At 34.7% G+C, this 22,705-nt stretch overlaps 1 protein-coding gene across 3 annotated transcripts in view; it reads left to right on the forward strand.

Moving 5' to 3' along the window:
* The window catches only part of LOC150103728 (rab GTPase-activating protein 1-like), a 473,281-nt gene extending 451,101 nt beyond the window's left edge, over positions 1-22,180 (forward strand). For all 3 annotated transcript variants that reach the window (XM_090397129.1, XM_090397130.1, XM_090397131.1), the window contains one exon: positions 18,206-22,180. In XM_090397129.1, the coding sequence (XP_090253255.1) occupies positions 18,206-18,331 (126 nt within the window). In that variant the 3' untranslated portion in view covers positions 18,332-22,180. The remainder of the gene's footprint in view (positions 1-18,205) is intronic.
* The last annotated feature ends 525 nt before the right edge of the window (positions 22,181-22,705 follow it).

A 22,705-nucleotide genomic window follows, 5' to 3' on the forward strand; every position in this document is an offset into this window, starting at 1 on the left:
ACCGGAACCATGTAACTGTGATTCCCATTTTAAAAAAAAGTAAAGAATAGCTGTGAAAACTACAGAAGAATAAATTTATTAAATACAGGTTATAAAATATATGCAAAATGTACTAAAGAACAGAATCAATCCTGTCTTGAAAAAATTACAAATGAAGAACAAAATGGCTTTAGTAAAGGAAGATCCTACATATATCCACTCTGAAAATACTAATTGAGTGAAAGAAGAAAATTCAACTTAGAAATATATGTTGAATTTATAGACCATATGAAAATCTTTCATACACCATATAAAAAGAGATAAATTCTTTGGTATACTTAAAAAAAAAAAAAAAAGCTACGTATCTTTAAATTTATAAAACCCACTGTAAAACCTATATGAGAAAATAGTAATAAGGATAAAAAGAGGAAAGAACAGAACCAACAGGAAGACTTAGATAAGGATGTTCTCTATCCCGAATCTTATTATTACATAGACATCTCCAGAGAATTGGTAGTCTCTCAATGAGAGAAGCCATATGCATTTCAAAGTACTAACCATCATTTACGCAATATCTGCTTTGAATTGAATCACTAACAAAGTACTCATAACTGACTAAGTCATTCCACTCGTTCACCACTGTCCAAGTAAAAAATTTAGTCTTCATGTCCTTACTAACCCTTTGCTCAATTTCCAGGGTTGATCCCTGGTTTTGTATCCATCCACATATTCTCCATTTTATCAAGAGTTCCATGTGGCATCTCGTCAGATGCCTTTGCAAAGTTCAACAGTCTAGCCATTTCCTTTATCCAACTCAGTCATCACTTTTTTTTATATAAACATAAGCAAATTACTTTTATAAATTGTAAAATTTGATAAGTTATTTTTATCAGTTATGTTAAAGGTTGCTTGGTGAGTAAATTACTGAGATATGACCTGCTCTTCATAAAACCAGAAATTGGCTAACCAACTAACATTGATATAAAAAAGAAATTTTTTAGTATACATCTTAAAAATTATGGAAACAACTACTGTGTTAGAGTAAAACTTTAGTTTAATATAAAACAAAATAATCACTCGATGTTTTGACCTACACATTAAGGCCATCATCTGGGGTATACACATATGAAAAAAATTGATAAGGTATCTATATGGTATGCTAAAGCTACTGATCAACGGTTGCAACTATTGGCTTGACCTCTAGTGGGGGGAAAAAAAAAAAAACCTTCTACATCAAAGCTGGAGTCCTGTTATTATTATTATCTATTAGATTACAAATTAATTAATCAATGACTTCGAAGTTCTATAAAGAGTACAAAAACCTATCCTAGTGCAGATATTGCTTCTGATCATAACTTACTGGTGGCAGAGTTAAAACTTAGACTGAAAGCTATACTTAACAAACATCAACAAAAAAAGTTTAATTTAGGAAAATTAAAAAACATAGAGATAAGAAACAAATTGAGTCAAGATCTGAATCAAGAGCTAGCACTTATCAAGAATGATGACTGAAGAATGGAGAATATAAGACACAGGCCAGAAGAGTGACTAGTGTGGTACAGAAAGCAAAGCTGGAATATGAGAGGAGGTTGGCCCTAAGATCCAAAGAAAATCCTAGGGAATTTTTTAGCTATGTGGCCAGTAGGAGGAGAAATGACTGTGGAAGAATGATATTGTGGGATAAAAATGGGAACAGAGTGACTGATGCAGAGGACATAGTGGAATTGTTCAATGAACACTTTATTGGAGTATTTCATCCTAGAGGAGTCAGTTTTAATGCTAGAGGGATAGGGCTGATTCGAGGTTTAGAGGTACAGGAGGAGAGTGTGTTTCAGATACTGAGTACTCTGGATGTCAGTAAAGCTTTGGGACTGGATGGTATTTCACCACGAGTTTTGAGAGAATGTGCCAGGGAACTGACAGTGCCTTTAACCTGGCTTTTCAATGAAAGTCTGGCTTCGGCAAAGGTGCCCAGGGAATGGAAGGAAGGTAAGATAGTGCCATTGCATAAGGGTGGTAACAGACTGGAAGTGTCTAATTATAGGCCAGTCTGTGTGTCATCAGTAGTTATTAAGATCTTGGAGAAAGTAGTGAGGGACCATATACGACATTGGGCAGATGAGGGTAATGTTATCTGTGAGAATCAACATGGATTTGTGAAAGGGCGTTCTTGTTTTAGCAATATGCTAGCCTTTTATAATAAAGTTACAAGAACATTAGATGAGGGAAAGGCATATACTGCAATTTTCTTAGACTTAGCAAAGGCATTTGTCAGGGTGCCACATGATAAGCTGATATTTAAGTTGCAGCACATGGGTCTGGATGTCAGATTGGTCAACTGGATTCAGGATTGGCTGTCTGATAGGTATCAGAGAGTTGTGTATGGTGGAGCAGTTTCAAGGAAGCAGATGGTTACAAGTGGGGTCCCACAGGGCTCAGTACTAGGGCCTGTATTGTTTAACCTTTATATCAATGACATTGCCAGTGGATTGCAAGGGGATATTCAGTTGTTTGCAGATGATGCGAAGCTGGGAAGGATTATTAGTAATAGTGCAGATGTGGTAGCCCTGCAAGAGGATTTGAATAAGCTAGATAGATGGGCAAATGAATGGGGGTGTCAGTTTAATGCAGCAAAATGTAAGGTCTTAAGGTTTGGGACACTGCATACTCTATGGGAGGAGTTAAACTGGAGGAAGTAGGAGAGACAAGAGATCCGAGATTGATAGAAACCTGAAATTTAGGGGACATATTGCAAAGGTGGTGAAGGTAACACAGAGGATTGCTGCAATTATGAGAAGGACACTGACCTGCAGAGATAAGAGGGTTATCATTCCGTTGTATAAGTCTCTGATCAGACCACACTTGGACTATTGTTCTCAGATTTGGTCTCCAGGATTTGAAGGGGATTAATTAACTGTGGAAAGGATACAAAGACGGATGACAAAGATGGTTTCAGGACTGTACAAGGATAGTTACGAGGATCGGCTGAGGGAATGTGGACTGCAGAGTTTGGTGGATAGAAGGAGAGGCGATATGATTGAGACTTTTAAACTGTTGAGAGGTGGTTACACTGGGGAGTTCTTTAGCTTGTTGAACAGTGGGAAGGAGTGATGACAAGAGGCTATCCCTGGAAGTTACGAAAGGAAACTGTGAGCAAGAGGGTGAGGAGTGGTTTCTTTGCGTGGAGGGTGGTTGAACCGTGGAATGCATTGCCTGATGGAGTGGTGAGAGCGAGAACAGTCAATGAGTTTAAGGAGTGGTATGATAGATTTTGTGTTTCTTAGGCGGGGGACCTCCCCTCGATGAGTCTTGACAGACTTTATGTTCTTAGGAAGGACCTCCCACGATGAGTCTTTCGACTCCATGGAGGCCTGAATAATAATAATAATGACATAATGAGGGTTGATGAATCATGGAACAAATTAAAATCTGTCTTCATAGAGAAATGTATCAATACCTTGTGTCCTAATAGAGCAGTAAAAAAGAAAGATTGGATAACTGATGAAATTCTTTCTCTCATGGATCAACGCAGTTCATATAAAACTCATAGTCCAACAAAATATAAAGAGGTTCAGAAAATTATTAAATGCAAGATCAAAGAAGCAAAAGAAATCTGGATGAATGAAAAATGTAAAGAAATAGAAATTCTTCAGGAAAAGCATGACAATTTTAATGTACACAAAAAAAGCTGAAAGAGACCTTAGGTACAATATATTTAAGAGAAAACAATTCTGTATCCTTCGAAACGAAAAGGGAGAAATAATATCCGAAAAGATGACAAAATACAAGAATGGGTGAAATATATAGAACTCTTGACTGATAACAGACAGAACTCAGGAAATACTTATGAACATATGGAAGGTCCATGCATTCTAAGATCAGAGGTAGAATGTGCACTAAACTCAGCTAAAAATGGTAAAGCCTTAGCCCCGGAAATACTTATGAACATATGGAAGGTCCATGCATTCTAAGATCAGAGGTAGAATGTGCACTAAACTCAGCTAAAAATGGTAAAGCCTTAGGCCCGGATAGAATACCAGCAGAAATAGTAAAGTTATTAGAAGCTGACAACATTAATATATTAGTAAAGCTATTTAATAAGATCTACGATACAGGCATAATCCCTCAAGACTAGTTACAGTCGACCATCATCATGCTACCTAAAAAAGCAAATGTGAAAACTTGTAATGACTATAGAATGATCAGTCTAATGAGTCACGTTCTCAAAATGTTTCTGAAAATAATTCAAAAAAGAATATACAGAAAATGTGAAGACACCATCAGTGATACCCAATTCAGCTTTAGAAATGATTTGGGAAGAAGAGGCTCTTTTCTGTTTTCAGATCTTATTCCAAAAACGTATTGACCAAAACAAGGAAATATTCATTTGCTTCATCGACTTCGAGAAAACATTTGACAAAGTCCAACATGCTAAAATGATTGCTCTGTTAAAAAGAATTGGATTAGATCGTAAAGACATCAGGATCGTTGAAAACTTATGTTGGAATCAAAAGGCATCTGTTCAAGTTGATGACATTATTACAGACTCCATTAACATCAAACGAGGAGTAAGGCAAGGATGTGTGTTGTCACCTCTTCTTTTTAACGTATACTCAGAAGCCATATTTCAGAAAGTCTTGAAAGAAAGAAAGGAAGGGATTAGTGTAAATGATGAAATCATCAGTAACATCCGATGTGCTGATAACACAGCTTTCCTGACTGACAATATTCAGGATCTTCAAAACCTTTTGGAACTAATAAATGAAGACAGTGAAAAAATGGGATTAAAAATAAATATCACCAAAACTAAATTCATGGTCATAAGTAAGAAACCAATTCTTAATTCAGCACTTTCTTTAAATGGAAAACAAATATAAAGAGTAGCAAAGTTTAAATATCTTGGATGCTGGTTAAATGAAGATTGCAATCCAGAAATGGAAATAAAAATTAGAATTGAAATGACAAGAAAAAATTTTCTCTTGATGAAATCAACACTGTGTAACCGCAGTTTAAATTTAGAGCTTAGAGTATGCATGGTTAAATGCTATGTATGGTCTATACTGCTTTACGGTGCAGAAACTTGGACCTTGAAGACAACATCAATAAAAAGACGAAGTCTTTGAGATGTGGTTATACAGACGAATGTTAAAAATCCCATGGACAGCAAAAACGTCCAATCAGGAAGTACTGGAACAAATGGGGAAATCACGTGAACTTTTAGATACCATAAAAAGAAGGAAAACTGCATATCTTGGTCACCTACTTCGTAATGAAAAATATAAGATACTTCAATTGATTATAAAAGGGAAGATAAATAGAAGAAGAGGTCAAGGAAGACGAAGAAAATCTTGGTTGGCAGACATCAGACAGTGGACTTGCATGAACTCTGAGAGACTGCTCAGAGTGGCTGAGAATTGCTCAAAAATTACCAAGGTGGTCGCTGACCTCTGATAGGAGATGGCACTCAAAGAAGAAGGAGGTTACAAAATTAAATTAAGTTAGAAAGCAACATGTTCACACAGAAAAGTTGCTCATATAAGTATACATATAAATTAAAACAAACCAGTATGGATGGTGGCCAATAAAAGCCAAAAATTGCTTAGCGTCCTAAAGTCCAGGTTTGCTGGAAAACTTGAGGAGCTAGTTGAGCTGAATGTGTGCCATCCAAATTCTTGGGAATTTTATGCCACCATTGGCATGTTAAGAGTGTGACACCCTACACCAAATTGATTGGTAAAGTACTTGTTCTTTACATCATACAAAAACCTGGTATGAATGGAAATTAAAGAATGTAAAATTTTGATTAACCCTAATCTTAACAATAATGGTGGCATAAAAATCCCAAGAATTTGAATGGCACACATTCAGCTCACCTAGTTCTTCAGGTTTTGCAGCAAGCCTGGACTTGAGGACTCAAAGTAATTTTTCAGCTTTTATTGGCCACCATCCATACTGGTTTGTTTTAATTTATATGTATACTTATATGAGTAACTTTTTTGTGTCAAAATATTGCTTTCTAACTTAATTTCATTTTGTAACCTAATAGATAATAATAATAACAGGACTCTAGCTTTGATGTAGTAAGACTTTTTTTCCCACCAGACAGGCCAATAGTTGTACAGTTGACCTTTAGCATCCCATGTAGATTGTAGTGCAGCTTATTTCTCTGTATATATGTGTATACTCCAGATGATGACCTTAATGTGAAGGTCAAAATGTCGAGTGATTATTTTTAGTTTATATTAAACTGAAGTTTTTCTCTATGACGGTAGCTGTTTCCATAATTTTTAAGATGTATTGTGATCACTGTGTAAGCATTAATGAAAGGGGGAAAAAAATTAGTACATGATGAATAGGGGGATAACTAGATTTCACCTCTGGAAGTTGTGCAAGTGTGTCCAAATTTTTTGCTTGGAGATTGGTGAATGACTGGAATGGATTGCCAAAGCTAGTAGTGAATATCCTGACAGTAAATGAGTTAAAAGAGAGGTATGATTACATATTGTGTGAATAGTGGTTAGTGTGGATCTCCCATACTGAATCTTCTGACTTCATGGAGATACCTGTATAATAACAATAATGTTGCTTTACATCTGATTTAACATTGGTCCATCTTCCCACATCTCCACTAATTTCCAATTTGCAAATCACTCTACAGGGTTACACTTTACACCATATAAATAATGATAACATGTAATAATGTAATGAAATAATGATAAGATCTAACGGTAATGATAAAATGCCCCTTGGCATCTTATTACATGCATTTTTTTCTTTTATTTACATTGATTAAATAGAGATCCTCATTATATTTTAACTGGAAGGAGACCTCCACATAGCCTTTAAGGAATAACATAGAACTGAGTGGGGCTTGTTCTGTCCTAATGTCCATTTCTCACCTTCACATGGTACATCCCATTAGTAGTTTCCATTGACTGAACAAATGAGGATAGGCTGACAATTTGGCTGAATTAGCCATCCAAATTGTACTCTATTGGCTTAAATCAGAAATATGCAATCGATGAGATTTTGTGCCACTTGGGACATGACCAGATTATGCAAGATATCCCTGTTGTTTTCATTAGGGAAAACAGGGTGAACAGTGAAAATCAGCTACTGGAACAAACAAAACATCAGAGGGATTTCAGATAGGGGAACTATTAGCATAAAGATTATCAATGGAAATGAAATAGAACTTGCATAAGAACTAGAATATGAACAATTGAATAAGAACTATTCTATGTGGGCATAATTGGTGTTACTGAGACAAAGAAGACTAAGACAGGAGTGATGCTACTAAATAATAAAGGATATTATATTCAGGCAGTTGATTGGAGGACAATTTCAAATAAAGTTATGTGGGCTAGCTTCAAAATGGAAAAATGGACAATGAAACTTTGTGTAGATGGGTGAACACACAGAAGGCTCTTATAAGGAAGAAATGGAGGAATTTTTTGTGACATTAGAGAAGGAAGCAGGCATAAAAAAAAAAAATGGAAAAATGCACATTGAAAAGTTTTGGAGAAAAGGGCAAGGCTAACAGTAATGGTAAGTACCTGCTAGATTTCTTCAGGATACTGACTAGTCATTACAAACCAGCACCAACATAAAGATGTGCACAACTTTACAAATAGAGAAGACAGTGATATCTTCATGCTGATTCAAGATACAAGAATATGCAGAAAATTCGAAGTTAAAAGTGTTCATCACCTAATTTTAAGAGGGATTAAAAATGAATATCACATGGAAAAGAACAATATGTAAGAAAGTTAAAAATAATAATTAAAGCTGAGCAGCTTTTACAGGTGAACTGCAGACTCATCTATGCAAACATTATTCACAAAAAAAAATTAAACAGTTCAAAAACAAGAACCAAACCTTGGAGTCTCATTGACAAACTAGTTTCTCTCTTATTCCATATGACATTTATCCTGCCTGTTAATTCTGTTATCTATTGCCATTAATTTGGCATTTTCACTAAAAACTGCTTACCTAAATAACTGAAAAGTTTTACTTGCTCAGAAGGTTTTTACATCAAACCATCTCTCTGTCCATCCTTCAAATCTATCTGCTAATTTAAAGTATGTATTGCTTTGTATAATATCTTATTTACACTACAATGTTTTGATCAGCTTTTCGCTTGCACGTTATGTGCTTTTTTATCAGATCTACAGAACTTGAATATGAGCCCTTATATTTCTAGAATTTAAGGACTTGTATTCAATTTGTATACATCTGATAAAAAAAAAATAAAAAAAAGTGCAAATTTTTCTTAGCCTCTTAACCAGGTTTGATTTGCATAAATTGTAACCTTATTGCTCAGCAAAGAAGTTCCTGTTCAATTCTTACACTTTTTGCTGGTTACTATGAGAGTTTTCTGCTGTAATCATTCAGAAATTGATCCTCTGTTGACCATTCTCCTGAATTATTCTGCCTAACTCCACATTCATCTATTTCAGCTGCTTTTTCACATTTCAGATTTTTTTTTTTTTTTTTTTTTTTTTTTTTAAATCTCATGTATCACTACACATCCTCTTGACTATATTCCTCTTGGATATTTTCTCTTACTGTTCTGTCACTTCTTATCTCATTTTGGATCTTTCAAATTAATTACTCCAGACCAGAATAACCATATCTTCAGTTTTTATATCTCCTTTATCATCACTTCTACAACTATCTTTTATCCATCATATTTTATTAATATGGTGATACACCATTTTATTACTACTACAACTACTACTCCTTGGCATTACAGTCCATTTAGGACTGGGCCTGTCTTAGGATAGCCTTCCATTCTTCACGATTCTGTGCCTTGCTCCTCCTGTTCTTTACTCTCATTTTCTTTAAATCATCCTCCACATCTTCAAGCCATCTCCTTTTTGGTCGTCCTCTGGGCCTAGATCCACCTGGTCCATACATGAAGAAATTTTTTACGGCTCTGTCATCCTCCATTCGCTGAACATGTCCTAACCATTTCAGTCTTCTCACCTTTATTTCAGTAATAATATCCACTTCATTAAATTTCTCCATTATTTCTTTGTTATTCCTCTGGATCATAGCCATACAAAAGTATAGGTTTGAGGATTACTTTATATAGCTGGATTTTACTTTTTATCAAAATCAAATTAGATTTTAATAGTGGCTGAATACTATAATAAGTTCTATTTGCAGCAGCTATTCTATAGGTAATTTCAACTGACACATCATTGCTTTCTATTATTACTGAACCCAAATATTTGAATTGCTGGACTCGTTCAAAGGTTTCTTCATCTACCGTGAAACTTTAGCTGTTTCCAAAGTTTTGTTTATCTCTGGCAACAATTAAGTATTTTGTTTTAGTTTTGTTTGTTTGTAGTCTCATTTTCCTTGCCTCCTCTCTCATTTGTCTATAACTTTCTCTGAGGCTTCTCTCGGTCCTTGCAATACAGTCCACATCATCCACAAAGCCAAAAGCTGTAGACTTCTGTTCATAATATTTCCACCTCTGTTTATAATTACATTTTGTATTACCCTTTCAAGGCATAGGTTGAAAAGCATTGTTGATAGTTGATCTCCTTGTCGTAATCCTTTGGTAATCCTGAACTCAGGTGTGAGTTTGCCCTGTATTTGCACTCTATCCATAGTATTTCTGAGTGTCAATTTAACTAATCTTATCAGTTTAGGTGGAATTTGAAATTCCTTCATGACTTTAAATAGCTTATCTCTATTGATGTTATCATAGGCTTGTTTAAAGTCCACAACCAAATGGTGCAGATTGCTATTGAACTCGTAGCATTTCTCCATTATAGTTCGTACTGTAAAAATCTGGTCTGTTGTTGATCTATCATACCTAAAGCCACATTGGTAGTCGCCTGGTGTTTTTTCTATAAAGGGTTGCAATCTAGTTGCCAGTACCCTTGCAAATATTTTGTAAATTACTGCTAACAGTGATATTCCTCTATAATTTTGGCACAGAGACTTTCATTTTTCTTATGTATAGGAACGATAATAGCAGTGTTCCATTCAGTAGGCATAAACTCAGTTTCCCATACCTCTGACAAGCACTTATGTAATTTGATTAATAGTGATTGCCCACCATATTTTAATAGCTCAACTGGTATTCCATCTTCACCAGGTGCTTTATTATTTTTCATTCTCTTTAGGGCTAATTCCATCTAGTTTAATTCTGGTGCTTCCTCTGTCTCGGCTTTTCCCATACTTGCCAGGGGTTCGTTAAACTCATCTTCTTCTGGAAAGTTATTTTCCAAGCTTATTTTGTCCTGAAGGAGATCTTCAAAATATTCTGCCCACCTTCTCAAAATGTCCTCCTTTCTACCGAGCAAGTTGCCCTCATGGTCTCTGCAGAAAGTTGTTCTGGGTTGAAATCCACCTTTCCTCATCATCAAATTCCTGCCATGTACCCTCAAGGGGTGCACAGGATATGACAGTACTACATGAAAAAATTACATCATTACTAACTTCCTATCTACAATTTTCCTCCAAATCAGTCTTTTACTTGTCAAGACTCCAATATTATCATTATCAGATCTTATATTTATATCGTCTTAGGCACATTGTATCATATCAATCCACCTATATCTTGGTCTTCCTCTGGGTCGTTTTCCTGCCAACCTGGCAGAGAACACTTGTTTTGCTAATCTTTCCTCTCCCATTCTATTTAAATGACCATACCACCTGAGATTAGCTCTGCTAACGCATTCCTGGATGCTGACATTGTCAAGTTCTTTCCTAATATCCTCATTTTTAATATGATATTGCCATTGATGCCATCTGTTCACGCCTCGAATCTTTCTCAGTACTCTCATATCTGCGGTCTCTAGTCTTTGGTCAAGTGTTTTACTTCTGACCCAGCTCTCAGATCCATAAGTTAAAACTGGTTTGAACACTGTCTTGTATACAGCTAATTTAGTGTTCCGACTAATTTCTCTCTTACTACATATGAATTTATTCAATTGACTTCCCACCATACCAGCTTTGCTGATTCTGTTGTCTATTTCTATATTTAATTTACCATCTTCAGTAAAAATCGTGCCTAAGTAGCTGAAATGTTTTACTTGTTTCACAGGTTCTCCATTCACAACACAGTTGACATTTTCAATGATTCTGCCTATTTTCATTGTCTTTGTCTTTTTATTGCTGACCTTCATACCATATCTATTACAACAGCTATTCAATTTAGTCAGAGAATCTTGCAGACTTGTAGCGGATTTATTTAGAAGTATAACATCATCCGCATAAAGCAAAGAGCTGACATTAACATCTCCAATTTTGATATCAGGTTTAATACCACTTTCCTTCATATTGTGATCCATATAGATAATGAATAACAGAGGGGATAATGTACATCCTTGTCTCACACCAGATTTAACATTAAACCATCTTCCTGTACTTCCTTCAATTCTAACTGCTGACTTACAACTCAAATAAAGACTAAGTATTGCTTGATATAATGCCCCATTGACACCATATAACTGCAGCTTATTGAATAGCTTCTCTCTTGGCACCTTGTCATATGCCTTTTCCAAATCAACAAAACTTAAATACAGATCTTTGTTATATTCCCAGGCTTTCTTAACTATTTGTCGTAAAGTGAAGATCTGATCCTGACAGCCTCTATTTGGCCTGAATCCAGCTTGTTCTTCACCAAGCTTTTCTTCCACAATTCTTTTCAACCGTTTCTCAAGTATACTTGCATAGATCTTGCCAGGAACACTCAGTAGGGAAATACCTCTGTAATTCTCACATTCAGTTTTATTTCCCTTTTTTATATATGGGTACTATGAGAGCTCTACTCCAATCATCGGGAATTCGTCCCTCTGTCCAGGCTTTCTGAACTATGCAGTGCAGCCACTGTAAGACTTTTATACCACCATACTTCAGCATTTCTGGTCGAATATCATCTACTCCTGCTGCCTTTCCACATTTCAAGCCTTTGATGGCTTTTTCTAATTCAAGTATGGATATGTATTCCTGACTGCATACCTGGTCAGTGTTTTTTATCACTGTGCTGTCATCACTTCTTGTTTCATTTAGCAGTTTTTCAAAGTAATTACTCCATACTTCAAGGATATCTTTTTCTCCTGTTTTCATGTCACCTTTATCATCTCTAATTCCTTTTACAGCACTCTTTCCTCCATTCCTAAGCTTCTTCAACAACCTCCAGAATATTTTGCCACCTTCTTGATATTTATTTTCTATATTCTTGCCAAAGTCCTCCCATGACTTTTGTTTAGCTAGTTTTACACAGTGTTTAGCTTTCTTACATTTGTCTCTGTATTCTGTAAGAGTAAAAGCTGACTTATTTGCCAGGAACTTTTGATATGCTTTTTTTTTTTCCTTCACTGCCTCTTTAACTTCCTGTGTCCACCAGGGAGTTCTGATTTTTTTATCCTTGCACACAACCTCACCACATGCCTCTCTGGCAGAATCAATCAATGTTTTTTTCAGAGTTTGCCACTGAATCTCCAAGGCTTGATTCCTGTTCTCAAACTCTTTCATTTTCTTTTCAATAATCTTTCTGTATTTTAGTCTACAGTTCACATCTGAGAGCTGCTCAACTTTTATTCGCTTTAAAACTTTCTTACATGTTATTCTTTTCAATATGAAATTCAATTTTATCCTGCTCAAGACTAAATAGTGATCACTTCCAATTCCAAATCCTCTGTACACTCTGGTGTCCTGCACAAGGGAGAAAACATCACTATCAACAATAACATAGTCAATGAGACTTTTCTTATTCCTAGCCTCTTCTCTCCATGTGAATTTGTGCACATTTTTATGTTGGAACATGGTGTTAGTAATAACCAGTCCATGTCCTGAGCAGAAATCCAACAGATATTTGCCATTATTATTAGCTTTGCTCTTTTCACCAAATTTTCCCAAAGTATTTTTGTATATCTCACAATCATTTCCTACTCTGCTATTTAGATCCCCAACAAGGACCAACTTTTCCTTTTTCATTGTGTCAGTTGCTTTTTCTAAAGCGTCAAAAAATTCCTCCACTTCTACCTTAGTAGAACCTTCTGTGGGACCATAGGCACAAATAAGTCTCATTGTCCAGTTCCCCATTCTCATATTTGCCCACATTACTCTACTTGAGACTGACTGCCATTCAAGAAGATTAGCCTCATATTTTGTGTTGAATACTATGGCTACTCCTTCTCTTCCTTGATTGTCATTGCCTGAATATAACATTTTGTATTTATTGCTCAGAAAGATCTCACCAGTTTTGGTCTTTTTTGTTTCAGTCACCCCTATTATGTCGATCTGGTACTTATCTAATTCCTCAGCTAGCTCCATTTCTTTGCCATTCAGGCTTCTTATGTTGATAGTACCGATCTTTAACTCTGGTGATGTTGAGTTGGGGTTTGATTTCAGATTTTCAGATCCACCTTTCCTGTATTCTTCAAAATCTCAATTTCATTTAGCCTTGCCTTTTCCCATTCACTTTTTTTTCTTCTACACATCTTTTTGGCTTGTTTTCATTTTTTCTATATTCATTCTCATTTGCTCGAGTTTTTCATTCAAGCATCTTTATACGAGCTGTATTTCTGTCTTCAACACATTTACTACATTCCAAATCATACCATTCATTTCTTTTATCATTGTTTCTGAATCCCAGGACTTCTTCAGCCACTTTAGTAATTTTATTCTTGATCCCTTCCCATTTTTTATCTATAGTCATATCATTTGTATATTCATCCTCATTTTCTTCATTTATTTCTTCTCTCAATCTTTCAATATATTTTTGTCTGATTTTTCCATCTTTTAATTTTTGGATGTCATATCTTGGTGTTCTCTTTCCTCTACCTACTTTATTAATTTTTATCCTTTGTTTATATTTAATTCTTAACAAGTAATGATCCATATCACAATCTGCTCCTCTAAAATTTCTTACATCAATGATATCTGCCACATGTCGTCTATCAATCATCACATGATCTATCTGATTTTCCGTTATTCCATCTGCTGATCTCCAGGTAACTTTATGTACTTTTTTATGTGGAAAACAGGTTGTACATATGATCATATATCTTCTCCAATAATTCATAGAAATTCATCTTGTCTTCTTCACAAGAGTCCTCAGTTGGTGCATGTGCACATATAAGTGAAATATTGAATATCTTAAACTTTATTCTCAGTACACAAAGTCGATCATTAACTGGTCTAAAATCAAGAACCAAGTGTTTCCATTTTTTATTAACCAAAAATGCTGTACCAAAGAGTTTTTGATTTCCTCCACTGTAAAAAATAGTATGTGTTCTGGTATCAAATATGCCACTTCCTTTCCATATCACCTCCTGCAATGCTGTTATCCATACTCTATATCTCTGTAGTTCCTCACACACACTCTTCAATGTTCCTGGTCTTTCAGGCTCAGGACATTCCAGCTTCCAACCCAATATTCATAATCCTTTTGACTTTCTTAACAAGTTGAGTTTTTACAGGACAGGGTTGTTAGCCCTGCGCCCAACCTTACAAGAAGGAACCCAGCTATACCTCCGGGTACTGGGCACCCATTTTAGTCGTCTTTTACGACATGCATGGGCTACATTGGGACTATTCTTTAATTCTTTACATCACATGGGATATACACCATTTTATTACTTGCATGAAATATGACTTCTATGTTGATTTAACCTCAATATCTTCCTGGGTCCAGCTCATACCAATAAGACCTCAATAAAGGTTAAAATTGGTCTTTGTAGTGACCAATCTTGTAATACTTTTTGAATTATATGATACTGAGACAGTTGATATGAAGTCAGTAGCTATGCAAGTAGACTAATCATGAAGATATTTCATGCACAAACTTCTGTGCTTACACTTGAAACTACAAATACTACATATTAATGTATGTAATATATTATGTAATAAGTAAAAAAAAAATCTCCCCATTTAGGTTTATCATTAGACTCCCAGACATTTTGCCACTGTTATGATACTGTATTTATCTTCTTTGAATGATTAACCAGGTTTGACTTGTAGACTTTTTATTTACTAAAACAATGTTACTTTGACATGTTTTGCTGCCTTTATTGCTGACAGCATCATCAGGAAGATATTTAACATAAACAAAAAAAAAACCCTCAAATGTTTCCAGCAGCAATTATTTCTATACATTGAATTTATAGAAATAGAAATGTTGTCAACCATAAAGAAAGTGAAACGTGTCAAACCATTAATCATATCAAAGTTGATATAAACTCTCATAGTGAATTACTTAAAAAATGTATTTATCTTCTGTATTCATTACTGCTTATAAGGCTTTGTTACATAAAATAAGAAACTACAAAACTAAATGTGAATCACGTGGCTGGATGTACATACATTCAAATAAGATCAGCATTCCAAGTTTTCCAACTGAACTACTTTTTTGAGAGTGTTAACATTCATTGTGTATTATGCTATTGGCATTGATGCATAGTATTCCATCTTTGAATTGGTTGGTAGAACCATATACTTAAATGTTAGTTTGCCTTTTCTTTTTTTTTTTTTCATAAACTTACAAAAATTTATTTCAACATATTCTGATTTTTAGTTTAAAAAATATGTGTTCCAGAGTTTAGACTACCACATTTGAAGTAAGAATTCCTATAGTTATTACTGTTATCAACACCAGACCTCCATGTAGTCAAAAGACTCATTGTGGGAGGTACAAACTGTGCTTTAAACTCGTTCAATGTATTCACATTCACCACAATGTCAAGCAATGCATTTCACTCACCAACCACTCTGCTCCTGCTTACACACTTCCTTATATATCTTGAGTGTGGTAAGAAAAGCAAAAAAGGATTACGAAAGAACATTGGCCATGCAGGATAAAGAGAATCCTAAACAGTTTTTTAGATATGTAGCAAGTAAAAGGAAAAATGTACATTGCAGATTGATTTTAAAGAATGCCGATGGTAGGGAGGTAACTGAATCAGTTGAGATAGTTGAGTTACTGAGTGAGCACTTTGCAAAAGTATATCATCCAGGTGGTGACATTGCAGAAACGAATAAACCAGTAGATTATACGGGAATTGTGGTTAATGAAGTGGAGGTGAGTAGTCTATTGCATAACCTCAATGTCAATACATCTGTGGGATTGGATGGTATACCAGCTCGTGTTGTACGAGAAGCAGCTAAAGAATTGTCAGTACCCTTGACCATTTTGTTTAATTTGAGTCTCAGGTCTGGGTTAGTCCCGAGCGGGTGGAAAGAGGGGAAAATAGTTCCACTGCATAAAGGTGGTTCCAAGACCGCTGTTGTAAATTACCGACCGATTAGCATATCAGGAATCATTGTCAAGGTCTTAGAGAAATTAGTCAAGAAAAGAATACAGGATTGGATAGATGAAAATGGGATATTGTATGGGGGACAACATGGTTTTGTGAAGGGTAGATCATGCCTCAGTAACTTGCTCACGTTTTATAACACAGTGACGGCTGAACTGGATAGGGGTAATGGGTTTACAGTGATACTACTGGACCTTGCCAAGGCCTTTGACAGGATACCACATGGAACCCTAATCAGTAAACTGGAGCAGATGGGGATAGATATAGGGTTGGTAAGATGGATAGGAGGGTGGTTGAAGGAGAGATACCAAAGAGTGGTTTATTCAGGAGTGGAGTCAAAAAGACGTCTTGTGACTAGTGGAGTGCCATAGGGCTCTGTTCTTGGACCACTGCTTTTCAATTTGTTCATCAATGATATTGGAAAGGATCTGAGAAGAAGTGTTCACTTGTTTGCTGATGATGCAAAGTTGGGTAGAGCAATTGTGAGTGCAGATGATTTGGATGGTTTGGAGGACTGGGCTAGGAAAAATGGATGTCAATTTAATGTGGCAAAGTGTAAGGTTATGGATAGGGGTAATGGGGGTGAAAAGAATAGCAGCAGTATATCGCATTGGTGGAACCATACTCCAGGAGATTGATGAGGCCAGGGATTTGGGAGTGTTGGTGGATAGGGAGTTGAAGTTTAGGGGGCACATTGCAAAAGTAACTAAAACAGCTCACCAAATCACTTGGCTTCTGAAAAATACTTTAACATGCAGAGACGAACAAGTTGTTGTTCCTCTGTATCGAGCCTTGATAAGACCCCATCTGGACTTCTGTGCCCAGCTATGGGCACCAGGGTTTCTTCGTGATGGGGAGGAAGTGGAGAGGGTCCAGAGACGAGTGACCAAGATGATAGCAGGTCTGTGGAATGAACCTTATGAGAATAGGTTGAAGATTTGTGGGTTGCAGAAATTGGACGATAGGCGAAGGAGGGGTGATATGATTGAGACATTCAAATTACTGAAGGGTTTTTATAAGATTGATCCAGAAGATATTTTTGAAAATATGACTGGTGGTGGGAGGACTAGGGCCATGCATGGAAGCTGGGCAAGAGCGTGGTTGACAAGGGTGTTAGAGCTAGGTTCTTTACTTGGAGAGTGGTAAATGAGTGGAATAAGCTTCCAGAGTCTGTTGTGGGTGCTACGACCGTGAATGAGTTCAAGGCAAGGTATGATAGATACTGTGTGAATGTAGAATAGTTGTTCTTGACATGATGTTAGGGCCTCCCTCGATGAGTCTGTCGACTCCTTGGAGTTTCCCGGAACAATAATAATAATAATAATAATAATCTTTCAAGGATATCCCCTTGTTCTACGCCCTTCTCCCATTCTATGAAAAATTTCTTCCACATTAACCCATAACAACCCTTTACCAACTTAAATGTCTCAATTATATCCCCTCTCTTCCTCTTATTCACAAGATTTGCAAACTACATTTCCTCAATCTGTCTTCATATCCTATAACCAATTATGACCTTAGTCTTCTCTGGTCCCTTTCCAGTATGTCCACATCGTGATGAAAACCAGGAGACCAAATCTGTGTACAGTTAAACATTGAGAAATGTCTTTGTTTAGCACAGGTTGTAATTTGTCTCTGAGCTGAATTATGCTGTATGTATTAATTAAAATTGTATAAATAAATAATGATATGAAATATTTAATTACCATATTTATTTCCAAGACAGAACTAGATGGTTCAGTATAAGAAGAATTCATTATGATGATATTTTTTTCAACTCTAATAAGATTCGCCATTATGAACTCATCTGCCATAAGAACCACCATTCTTTATTTCCTTTTATTATTTCTGTTGGTCAGAATTTTTATTTTATATCACATTTTGTCATCATCATATCCTGTTGTTTTATGCTCGTTGCTTATATTACTGATTATTTTACATTTTAGGACTTTACACATCAGCTAAATAATGCACTTGCTGAACTTCAGGCATCTCGAAACACCTGGTTCCATAAAACAGTTGCTTCCATTCGTGATGTCACCAGTGGCCGTGAGAACAAGGAAAATACCTGAACTCTGTTTTCCACCAAAATTTAATTTCTTACCTGTGTGCAGGAAATTTTCTATTTGCAGATAAGAGGATGTGTGTGTGTGTGTGTGTGTGTGTGTGTGTGTGTGTGTGTGTGTGTGTGTGTGTGTGTGTGTGTGTGTGTGTGTGTGTGTATATATATATATATATAAATATATGTATATATTTATATCTGTATGTATGCTCATATGTATTTGGCTAGGTGTGTGAGTAAGATATAAAAAAGTTCATGCACATAATTATCAGTACATGCATGATATTGCAGGTGAACTGTAATATGCAGCATAAAAGCTAAAGTTTTGGCTAATGTTATGCAATTTGTGAGTACTTCTGAATACCAGAAATTGTGTGCAGATTTGTTTATACATTGCTAGGCACATATGAATGCTATGTGTGTACTTATGTATATGTATATATACACAGTATATATTATATGTATACATACATATAGTATTTCTTTTAATAAGTCGATTAATATTTGCCAGTTAATATCCTCTGAAAAAAATAATTCTAGTCATTTTGAACCATCATTCATACAGAGGACTAGTTCAACATATTTCATTTCTGAAGAGAATTCTAATGTTCCTAAGCTGTCGTGATTTCAAGTTTTGCAATGAATTCCTGTATTACATGCAAATTTTGTAATACATTAGTCAGATGAAAGGTGCGTCTATTCGGGTATCATTTTTTTACCTTGTTGGTTAACAGTAATAGTAGTAGTTGTCATTTTTATTTGCAGTTGTCATTTTTGTTTTAGTTATTTGGAACTGTTGAGCAGTTGCCTAAGCATATATAACACTTTTGTTTAATTGTGCACATTTGATATATGCACAGATATTATCATCATATGTTGTGTAATATACATAATGATATTTATGGAGTTTACTAATAATTTATATCGACTGCTTATATAAAGTAGAGTTATTCATGTAAATGAAAAATTTATTTCACTATTTTATACGTTGTTATTAATTTAACAGTAAAAAAGTAAATAAGTGTTACAGGTCTAAACTGTAAGTGTAAATATTTTATTCCTGTAAATTTTATCTAATACCTCAAATTGATTGAGCATCGCCATATGATTAATGAAAAAAGGAGTACCGGTGAATATCTTTTGCTATTTTTCATAATCATCTGTATTGGACTCATTTGGTTTGTTTAGCATCATATTCAGAATACACAGTTTCCATATCCAACAATGCATTTATGAATAAATAGACGTAGAAGCTGGATTCCCAAATGATATTAGCTTTCTTATATCATAGCATTGTTTGAACCATTCTAAGACACATTGAAATTCTGAGTAAACATTTATTTGAAGTAATTTAATGTTTTGATAGGACAAATAAAAGCTTTTTTTTTTCTTTTTTTTTCTTAGTTTTTCTCTTGTGGGGAAAAAAAAAGCACTTTTGTGGTGAAGCCTTAACAACAAATTATGTTATATACAGTAGAGATATACTGTGGATTAGTTATCTATTGATGGTGTAATTCATTACCAAAATCAGAACGAGCAAAGAATTAGTCCTCTCAATCTCTATAGTAAGATAGTATGTAGAAATATCGTCTCCCTTATAAATGTTTTCTTCCATTTGGAATTGGAGAAAGAATTCACTATCCTCAAATGGAATGAAAAGAATTATAATTTGCATTCATTACATTGATTGTTTCAAGCCAGGTGATTATTATCACCCATTCTGAAACATTACTCTGTTTATTAGAGGTTGAAAATGGCTCAAAAAAGATTCCAGATTTGTTATTCAGAGCAGAATTATCCATCTCTTAACCTACTTAGCAATGTGCAGTAGGTTTCTAAGCTTTCTTTAATGGGTTTGTCAAAAAAAAAAAAAAAAAATTAACGCTTTCCATATTATCGTGTTCAGTTCATAATTTATAAATCATCTGCAAGCAAATATACAGTCAGGTCTACTTTGTTATCTAAATAAATAAACAAATATAAATATTATCAACATAATTATTATATGGAATATGATAGAAAAGCATTTAGTTGGTAACTTCCAACATTATTTAAGAAAATAGCTTCCAAACTTTATGTAGTGACGATTTCATTTCCCCTCTAATATATGAAACAGTCTAGTTGTAGTCCTTTCTTTCTGTTAAACAATTTTCACTAAAACAACTCAGTTGAAATTTAAATTTAACATTTGAATTTGGATTATTACACTGGTGAGGAACCAGATTTCTTTCTTAATCCTTCCTCTTTTACAGTGTTGAGGTAAGTATTCTTGCAACCGCAACCGTACTCGAGGATAAGGTGGTTAGCCCTATGCCTCCCCAGTGTGTTCTGTGTCTGTAGATGCATGTATTCACGGGACTGGTTTGTTCTAGAGTATGAAAAAACCCAAGTTTCCGGGTTAAAAAAGAAAACCCTATCTTCTTATGAGATCAGCTAACTCGCATTTTGTCGAAAGAGACCAGATAAAAGTTCCTCATGTCGCTGACAGGAATTGAACCCAGGTCTTTCCGAACAAAGGGCTTCATCTGTACCAACTGAACTGAGCTACGGAGGCTCAGAACCAGATTACAAATTAATATATTGCTGATCAGTTAGCACTTAATTTGTAATTAGGTATATGTAAAAAAGTACTATTTGACTCATAGGATATAGAGCACACCACTTTTTTAAAAGCAAAGTTTTGTACCTTTTCAGCTGACAGAAATATGAAACTTGAATTTTTGGAATATCAACTACTAGGTTGACTCCCGCTATGGCAGACATGATCATAGAGACCAAAGCAATTTGTTACATTGCAAAGTTCAAGTTCTTGGCGAATTTTATTTAAATTAGCATTCTTTCTATGGGACCTTGGAATTATTTGCTGTGATATGAGTTGACTGTCGAAAGAGACCAGATATAACTTTAAAAAAAAATAATAATTAAAAAATTAAAATCATATTGGACATTTATAAATAACTGGACTGTCAGCAGAAAACAAGCCATACAGACTAAATAATGGAAAATATCTAAGTCTAATGAAGTTAAGTTGATAGCCTTGGATCAACTGTCAGTAATGGCTCAGAGTGGAGGTGGGTTATCCATCAAATCTTCAAAAAGTTTGGCCTTACATTTTTTTTATATTTTTTATGGAGTTGAGAGGGAATATGCTGCATGATTTTTCTCTGGCTTTACTTAGAGTAAAGAAAATGTGGAGTTCTATACTGTTCATTCAATTATATCTACAATGATGGAAACAATCAGAAGTATGTGAAAAGTGTGTTACATTTTAACTTAGGTTTTTGCTTCTTTTATAGAATATTTCATCCAAGTCACTTTAAAACTAACACAATTATTCAGATAAATAATTATATATTATTGTACTAAGAAGTTGCTTTGCATAACATATTGAAGACAGTCTAAACAGGGATGATTGATCTTATGTTTTTGATCTTTATTATAAAGAGTTGAATACTGTAATCATAATGCTGGCTGAATTCGCAGACCGAACTTAGTTCTTTAAGATGCAGTATTCCATTTTCTTTGAAGTCACAAATAAAGCATTCCATAACTTGAACATTTTTAGGAGATATCAGGGATTTATTCCATGAAAAAATGATTTATTTTTTGAATTGTGATTTATTCAAAATCCTCATAAAATCACTTGCAAGGATAATATTCCTAAAAGAAGTTAAATTTGGCTTCCCTGTTAATGTAAATAATAAATTGTACATAAAAATAAATAACTGCCAGAGATATTATAGATACAGTTTAATACCTCATTAGTATGAATAATGAATACCTAAATAGTGTATTTATGTTTTTTATGAAAAACTTAATTGCCTCTTGTGTTTAACAGATGTTTTTGGAGATATAAATGTCTTCTATTTAGTATATGTAAGAATCCAATTTTTGCTATAGTAAAAATTATTTCTAAAGTGAGCCTGGAGTGTTTGATTTCAAAAGAACCTATAAAATTTCAGGACACATTATGCATATTACTTATAGCATAACTAACTATAGTTGGCCATTGCATAGTTAGGTATATTGTATAGCAATGCTAGTAGTGATTAGGTCAGTTATAAATTGTAAGTGGATAACAAAAATTAGATTTAACTATAGTTTAACATGCACATTCAGAAGCAATTACTTAAATTGGATATGAATCCACACAGCATTTGATATTAGTAGCAATCATTTCATGACATAACTACTCTACCACACCTGTTGGTTGCTTGCCATGGAAAAACACCTCTCTCTCTCTGTGTGCACAGACATATTCAGTTATACTGATTGATAGAAATAGTTTAAACTATTATTTATTACAATATTTAATCAAATTTTAATATTTTTAAAAGTCATAATGAATACCATTGCCTACAATGCATATCATCATAATTTATAA

Source organism: Typopeltis vanoorti, chromosome 8 (genome assembly GCF_054136105.1).
Source record: "Typopeltis vanoorti isolate ZY-2024b chromosome 8, IOZ_Tvanoo_1.0, whole genome shotgun sequence".
Classification (NCBI taxonomy): domain Eukaryota; kingdom Metazoa; phylum Arthropoda; class Arachnida; order Uropygi; family Thelyphonidae; genus Typopeltis; species Typopeltis vanoorti.